The sequence below is a fragment of the Humulus lupulus genome, chromosome 4 (assembly GCF_963169125.1).
Source record: "Humulus lupulus chromosome 4, drHumLupu1.1, whole genome shotgun sequence".
In the NCBI taxonomy this organism is placed as follows: Eukaryota; Viridiplantae; Streptophyta; class Magnoliopsida; order Rosales; family Cannabaceae; genus Humulus; species Humulus lupulus.
In genome coordinates, this window is record NC_084796.1 from 168,642,436 (window position 1) to 168,651,311 (window position 8,876).

At 33.7% G+C, this 8,876-nt stretch overlaps 1 protein-coding gene across 2 annotated transcripts; it reads left to right on the plus strand.

Moving 5' to 3' along the window:
* Positions 1 to 1,682: 1,682 nt before the first annotated feature.
* On the plus strand, positions 1,683 to 5,197 carry LOC133830962 (uncharacterized). 2 transcript variants are annotated; one of them, XR_009892309.1, is made up of 4 exons: positions 1,683 to 2,118; positions 2,249 to 2,313; positions 2,551 to 2,648; positions 3,403 to 5,197. XR_009892309.1 is itself a non-coding variant. In XM_062261095.1 (4 exons), exons 1-4 carry the CDS (start codon positions 2,045 to 2,047, stop codon positions 4,917 to 4,919), a joined length of 330 nt encoding a protein of 109 aa, XP_062117079.1. In that variant the 5' UTR covers positions 1,683 to 2,044; the 3' UTR covers positions 4,920 to 5,197. The 2 variants fall into 2 exon arrangements, 1 of the variants encoding a protein (XP_062117079.1); XM_062261095.1 differs by having other exon boundaries at positions 4,827 to 5,197.
* Positions 5,198 to 8,876: the final 3,679 nt, after the last annotated feature.

Genomic DNA, 8,876 nt, shown 5'->3' on the forward strand with positions numbered 1-8,876 from the left:
GTAGTGGAAGGAGCTGGGGCGCATGGGTGCAAAGGCGTTGAGGTACATGGGTACGTGGGCTCGGGCTGGTGCCTAGGGGCTCGGGCCGTGTGCCTTAGTGGTGCATGGCTCAAGTCCCTTTTATTTTCTCCTTATGACTAGAATTTTTACAACACTATTTCTCAAATAAAATTACAAAAATTCTTATGCCCCATATTGGCTTACACAAGATCTAAGAAAAATTAAAAAGTCAATTCTTAACCCAATATTACCATATAATTAACGACTCATCCTTAACCATACATTCGTAAAATAATACCATCTATTATATACATTTCATTATACATATAAAAAATACTAGAAACCTACATAACATTTAATGTATACATATATGTAGACCGCTCTGGTACCAATTGTTGGTATTAATTTAGAAAATCAGGGACGCAGCGGAAAGGGTGGTGGTTTTAAAAATCATTAATACCAAGTGAAGATCAATACATATATTTATACATTAAATCAATACACAAAATAAGAATAGAAGAATACCTCTCGTAGCCTATCAAGAATCCTCGAGTATTTTCGTAATATCAAATGATCTTCCTATCCATGTGAAGACTCACACCAAAGTCTTCCAAGTTCAATACTACAAAATTGGGCTTTCCCGACACCCAACCACGACAGTCAACTCTGTTGACTGTCGTAATTGCTTAGCGCGACTCTACGCCGACAGTTAAAAAGTATAGGCATAGAAACCAACGCCGATAGTGAATAACTGTCACTGTTGCTTTTGAATGTCGCTATAGACTCCAACACCAACAGTTAATTCAAGACCAATGCCGAAAATTAAATATTGTTATAGTTGACCCCAATGGCGATAATTAATTCGAGACCAATGCTGACAGTTAAATATTATCGCTATTAACCTCAGTATCGACAGTTAATAAAAGCTCAATACCGACAATTATAAAATGTCAACCAAAATTCAAATAAAAAATCTCAAAATATAATTAATGAATAATTTAATTTCAAAAATAAACTAAAATATGTAAATATATATTTATAAAAATTATGTATTTATTAAAAAATTTTAAAACTAGATTTTTTTTTGTTTCTAAATTTTTCATATTATTAACATTTGTATTTGTAATAATTTTTATATTAAAATTTAAATTAGTTATGATATAAAGAATAATATAGTTAAATTAACATATTTATAAAATTAGTATTAGTTAAAAACGAGTTGTTTTATTGATTGGTTAAATATTGTAAAATAATATTAAAGTTTTACAAAGTTTTGTCTTTTAATTTGAATTAAAATTTTATTATATTATATTTTTTTATAAAATATAATTAGAGAGATTTAAAAAAAAATTATCAACAATATTTATTAAGATAATGCAATAATAATATATTTTTATATATAAATAATAATATATTTTTTAAAATAATAAAACGGGTAGTTTCATAAAAAAAAATCGTCAAATAATATATTACTTATTTTATATATTTAATTAATTTTTTTGAAATTTTATTGATAATACATATTAAGTTATTACAGCAATAAATTTTGAAAATACTAATAAAAACTATTATTTAAAAAGAAAACTAATAAAATTTGTTAAAAAAATAGCCTAACCATAGTTCAATTAAAGATTGTCGTGTGGCTTGCTTTAATCCCTTGAAAGAAACACATAACTTCTCACCACTCTCACGTTTAGGGTTAAAAAGTTACACACATAATCCCTTAAAAAGTTAAAAATCTTCTCGACAGCCATGACCCCAGCCGTCCATGCCTTGCTCAATCCCTTTCTTCGCATGTGACAGAGTCCTTGCGACCAACCAGCCATTCGACGGAGCCCTTTTCTTCGTATCTTTCACCATTCTCTCTGTTTCCCATGAAAAGCTCCCACCTCCTCTTTCAGTTTCTTTTTCTTGGGTCCTGGCCAACTGATTCTTCTTATTCTACGGTGACAGAGCGGTGGGGAAGGGGATGCATTTTAGAGTTTGTAGCAATGGCGGACTTGGTGGTTCGTAGTTGTGGCAGGGGTCAGATCTCTCTCTCTTGATGACGATGAGCCCACCTTGGCTAACTCTCCTGGTTTCGACAAAGATGAGTCCACCGCTGACGATGAGGAAGAGGTAATAAACTTATAGTCTCTACGTTTATGAGGTCTTTCACGGGGTTTGTGATATCTTATTGTGATGGATCTAGGGATTGAGCTGTTTTATTTGATAGAGTTTTCTTTGCTTATCATTTGTTCTTGTGTAGCGAAATAGATAATCAGGGAAGTTCTCTCTTCCATGTTCCATCGAATATTGCCATCAAATTAAAACGTAAGAAGTTTTAGAGATTTTTTGCTCTTTTATTTGCTAACTTCTTTGTTTCAGTTTCACTCAAATGACTACTAACATTGTTTTTATTTGTTTTATTTTTTTCTCAATTATATATAAATTCTTATATAGTTTATTTAGGATCAAATGCACATGAGTCTAAAATTACAAAGGCAATTCTTGATCGATTGACTGATTCTTTAATATATATACAATATTATATATATTTATTTATTACAGTAAAGAGAAGGGAAAATAGTCTACATTTTACTCATACAAATGCCATATCAATGGCTTTGCCACCAACCTCGAAGAGAAAGAGGCAGCTGAAATTGAAAGTAAGGGTCATAAAAAACATCATATGTGTGTGTGTGTTTGTGTGTATTTATATATAGTAAATGCAAAATTTCCTCTTGTTCAGTTGAACCAGTCAGAGAGAATTTTTATTATCTGCGACCAATGGGCTCATTGTGAGTTTGAGGTGATCTTAGACCAAAAATTTATGCAAATGTAAAAGCTGTATATTATTAGAATTTGGAAATCGGAAATTTTCTCTTATTCATTTGATTGAAAGTTGAAACAGACAAAGAGATTACGAATTTTTTCCTGTCTTATATATATATATGAAGGTTTTAAATAGATAATTTTAGAGTTCCTTGAAACCCTCCTGTCTGAAACTGTGTTGGTTAAACTTGAATAGCATGAATATATCCATCCTATTGTTACATAAATATTTTGTGGTCTTTGGTTTAGTGGCAGCCTAGCTAGTTGCACACCCAATTAAATATACTATTTCTCCTCACATAAACCTAAGTGACTTAACACCTCAATCCTTTCAAGAACTTGTCTTTTGCAGTTATTCGATGGAAAAGATGGACCTAACTATCGACTAAGATGGATAATAATTATTCTCTTTTCTTTTTCTGCTACATATTTATTCTAGTTGGCTACTTTGTTCTCTGCACTCTTGGATTGAACCTTTTATATGTACATGATATTATATATATTATATATTTGTTTGAAATTTATATTGAAAGTTCTATATTCTACATTTTACAAACACCAAATTAAGCTCCTTAATAAATTGCATAGTTCTTCTGCTGCGGGAACCAACTTCACAGAGAGAACTTCTTCAGTGGACATTGTGAAAGACCAACATGGAATTGAACAAGTTTTTCTCAAGAACTGTCGGAGAGCTTTTGCTCGAGTTAGGGATTCATTTATTTTTATTTGAGACAAAACTGATTGATCTTGCATTGAAGAAAATATTTAATGGTCTAAGGTTATGCATAAAAATCATGCCTTTGAATAGTAATTATCTACTTCTTTTGATCCGTTTAGATTAGGGATATTAGAGAAGTCATATATTTATTTATATGATCAACTTAGTTGAATGACACTCGCCCATCTATATGTATAAGTTTTACCTAGGTCATGCCTGATTTTCCTATGCATAAGAGTCACAGTTTTATTCTATATTTTATTAAGAGATTAATTATAACTTCTTCTATTCATTCTCTCTGTTTTTCATCTGTCTCTATGTTTGCTAATAGCGTTTTAGAAATATTATTGAAATATTTTTTTCTTGTAGTGTTAAAATGTGAGTAAAGCTGTTAGTGTTTTCTTGAAATTCTAAGGCATGTGATATTTATCCCGTAGATCCAAATGAATTTTATTATTGGTGCAGCTTATATAATTGGTTTTTGTAGCTGGTATTGTTTTTTCTTTAGTAATGACCTGGAAAACTCTTATTCTCATGGTTAATATTTATAGAAGTTATAAGATTCACGTTTATATGTAACTCAAAAGGCTGGTTCAACCATACTACATTGAAAGATGATAAAAGAAACTATGTCATTTGATAGGGAAACCAAAATGTACTACTGATTGTTTGGTGCTCTATTTCAATGCCTAATCATAAGTTCATTCTTTGGCAAGCGGTTCTTCAAAAGTTGGCAACCAGGGATCTGTTAAGCTACTGTCATATCCCTCTTCCCTCCTTGTTGTGCCCGATCTGTGATATTCTGCCTGAAAATCACTCTCATTTATTTTTTGAGTGTCTTTTCTAGGAGAGTAGTGCAGTCTGTTTTTGTTTGGTTGCAAGGGCTCTGTTGGCCTCCTATCTTTTCAGATTGGTGCAGTTGGCTGGAGGCAGACAGGAAGAACTTCAAAAACCGGATCACTCTTGCAGCTCTAGCAGCTTCAGTTTATGACATATGGTTTACTCGGAACAGATGCCATTTTGATAGTAGTTGTCTTATGGTTTCTACTGTAACCAGTTTAATTAAATCTTTTGTTTCAGCTAGAATTCTTGGCTTAAAGCTTAGAGCTAAGTTTAGGACTTCTAGAGCAATTCAAATGACTCAGTTTTTGTCTAACTTGTCTTGACTGAGAGCTGTTGCTCTGGTTTTTGGCAGTAATCTGTGTGTTTGATCAATAAAATACCTTTTCTTGATCAAAAAAAAAAAAAAATGTACTACTGATTATTGTGCCATTTTGTAAACTTGTCATTGCAGATCGGATATAGACATGTTGATTACGCTCAAATTTATGGAATGATCAGATTCTTCTTTCGTGAAATGCTCACTTTTGTCCACTGTATTCTTTAAGAGTAAAAGAAGTCTCAATCTGAAAGTTACAAAATTGAGGCTCGGGATTTAAGCAACAAGACTAAGACGTATTCGTGTCAAAGGTGGAAGTCATATATGAGTTATTATGATTGTTCTTTATTCATTTTGATGTTTTTTTGTTGTTTTTGGATAATTTGTTGTGTAAATGAGTACGGTTCGTATATGTGAGATTGATTTTGGACAATTAATAAAGATGTATTTTTAGAGTTATGATATTAAATAAAATTTTGGTTCTTAAATTTATATTATGGTTGGAATTTTACGTCTTGTTATTCTCACATTTGATTCAATATTAATGTAATTTTTAAATATATATACTATCAATAACAACATTTTAAGCAGTTTATTTTGTTATGTTTGATATATTTTTTAGTAACAATTATTAACTGTCGTTGTAAAAAGAAACAATGACAGTTTATAGTTGTCGGTGTAGCCAGCAACAGCGACAGTTTTTAACTGTCGGAGTAGCAAGCAACAACGATAGTTTTTAACTGTTGGCATTGCCACCAATAGGGATAGTTTTTAATTGTCGGCGTACTAACCCCTGCGCCGATATAGGCAAATACGACAGTTAACCAATTGTCGTCGTTGCTCAATTGGGACAGTTAAAACATGTTAGGAAAGCCTAATTTTGTAGTAGTAGTTGTACTCTAGCACACAAGGACGTTTGTGGACACATGAGATTCAATGGTTTGATTACTTAGGCTCTCTAGGTGTTCTCAACACGAGATCTATAGAACTTGGAGAAGAGAAGGCTTAGAGAATTTTAGAAAAAATTTCAGGCTTAGAAAATTTCTATTGACTTCTGCGTCTCTCATTAAGATTGCTTTTGTTGACCTATGAAATTGGCCAACGGCCGTATGTACAATATACGACACATTTTGAACGAAATAAATAGAATAAATGACATAGTACGATTATCTTAAATAAAAAACACAGGAATTTTACAGTGGTTCAGCTCTGTTCTGATGAATAGTAATAACTTAATCCACATAGTCTTTAGTATTGAATTACTCGACAATTACAAGTACGAACTGATGAGTTCACTCCTCAAAAAGATTTTTCTCCCAAAATTCCAGAAAAAAGTTCCATTGAAATGAAGCCATGGGTCCTTTATTTATAGTACCCAGGGGCTGTTACATGACTAGTAGGGGTGAGCATCGGTCTGTTTGGGCGGTTTTTTCATATTATTAAATCCAGAATTCGGTTTTCGGTCCGGATTGGTGCAATCCAAAAACCGACCGACCAAACCAGTTAAAAAAAAAAACCGATAGTTTTGGACCGTGGTTTGGACCGACCAAACCGAATTAATTTTTTTTTTTTAATGGATATCCACTTTGTCACTCAATTCAGGTAATAATGAATATATAGCATTATCTTTTTCAAATGTTTTGTCGTTGCCCAATTGAAAGATTAATGTTTTTGTAATTATAATAAGAAAAAAAATTACATTACAATGATGACTAGGAGTTGCACTCAAGCATGTAGATCCATTTTTTGTTGCATACTCTTTCACATTTTGCCAACTTAGATGGATCTGCACCCTCTAGTATATCCATAATTTTACCATCCAAGCAAAACAGAACATTTGTATTATAGTGAGAAAAAAGCAAACATTTATTTAACTGCTAAAGCCATAAAAGGAAAAATGGTTACCAAGAAAAACTATTCCCAATTCAAATTATTTGTTTTGTTTACTTATATGAGTAAATTTTTGGTACCATAAATTTTGAGGAGTTCCAGATAGTAATTTGTGTCCATTCCAATGATGACTTAGTTATATATGTTACTAATAAAGTAGGTATAATTACCAAATATTCTCAAATTAACGAAACTAATTCAGAAAGTGACAACTACAAAAAAGATTTGAAGTTTAATTCATTTTTTAAGGGTCATGTGGTGATCTTCCAAAGATAATAAGAGATTATCTCATACTCCCCATCAAAAAACAGAAGATGACCGTTTATATAAACAAAATATTTTATGTACAGTAAATATTGCTCCTCGAGTGAAGATCACAGTCAAGACTCCAGAGTAAAACAAGAATACTAGATTGCATTAAAGAATGAAATAAATGAAGATATTAAACCTTGCACATTGCTAACAAAATATATAAAATGGAAGTCATACAATTAATTTTATATTACAGCTGAAAAGATATACGTACTTTCACATATATAGTAGTCGTCAAAAACGATTGTTCTTGTTCAAACATCCGATCAGTAGTGGTGTAGAAAGATGTGTTCTCTGGTTCAGAAGGGTCAGCTGAGTCGTGTCCGTCCGTGAAGCAGTCGCGTGGGTCGTGGTCGTGCGGCTGGGTCGTGCTGCTACCGCCGAGTGAGTCTGGTGGTCGGTCTGTTCGTTTGGGCTGGGATGGGAGGAGATCGAAATGAAATAGAACAGAGAAGAGAGGTGAGGAAGAAGAACGAGATGAGTGGCAGGGGCGGCTGAGTGATGAGAGAAGAGAGGAGTATACGATAGAGAGGGAAAGAGATTCGGTGCCCTAACCTTTTTTTTTTTTAATTTTCAGATTTTTAATTTTTATTTAATAGTTTTAATAATTAATAATTATATAATATTATATTATTATATTTATTGAGTTCGATCGGTTTCGGTTCCGCTGGTCGGTTCACACAAAATTTTCAAACTGATCGAACAATGGCAGTTTGTACCGTTAACGGTTTTTTCGGTGTTCGGTTTAATTGGTTTTGGTTTTTTTAGTTTTCGGTAGGTCGGTGCACACGTTTTTTTCGGTTTTTCGGATTTTATGCTCAGCCCTAATGACTAGTAATACTGGGATCGTGGTTTGGTACACGATTATCAGGTAGTGGAGATACGTGTCCACCTCCCCATGATTATGAGATCGTGGGTCTTCTCGTTGTTTCTCTAAATCGTGGTGGATAATGCACGATAGAAACCTCTGGGAAGATGTTAAGTCTCAGTTGGTATATGAGACTTAGGTGCTAGGCTCGACGACCCGAGCTCGGGTGCTAGGCCTGTGACCTTTTGGGTGCTGGACATGTTGATCCTCTAGGTGCTAGGCCTGTGACCTTCTGGGCACTAGGCCTGTTGATCTCAGTTTGAACGAGAGTGAGTATTTCTCAGTGAAGTATACTTGGGGGTTTAGGTCGACCACCCTATGAAGAATAGGGTGGGTCGATCGCCCAGGTGGTTCTTGAGCATGTCAGGCTGACCACCCTAGAGGTTGGGGTCAGGCCGATTACCCCTAGGGGTCCTTGGGCATACTGGGGCCAACCACCCCTGGGGTAGGGGTTTGGTCGACCACCCCTAGGGGCTCTTGGACACACTGGGGCCGACCACCCCTAGGGTAGGGGTCATGCCGACCACCCTTAGGCTCTTGGGTATGCTTAGGCCGACCACCCCTAGGGGGTTTAGGCTTAGTCGACTTCCCTATAGGTCATGGACCTATCTTTTTTTGCCCGTCGGTCTTTTCTCAATACTTCGTCATTTTTCCTTGATTTGTGATGTCACGTGATGCATTCTCATTCACCACATCATCCTCGTATTTTTGAGGGATAACATTTGCCCCCCAAGTTTATTGTAAACTGGAGCCTGGCCCAAGAAACATTCAGTAGCAGTACTTAAATAGTCAAGTCCCTCAGGACATTATATAGTACTCTTTTAACTACCGATAATTTGCTTAGCACGAATTTTTCAGGGATAATTAGTAATTCCTAAAAATAATTAGGTTTTTCAAGGAAAATTAATTTTCTAAAAATCTAATATATTTTTCAAGGAAATTTGAAATCGTAAAAATATAACATATTTTTCAATGAGTTTTAAAGTCCTAAAAATATAATATATACTTTTCAAGGATATTAATTCCTAAAAATATAAGATAGTTTTTCAAGGATATTAATTCCTAAAAATACAAAATATTTTTTAAGGAATTTTAATTCCTAAAAATATAAGATA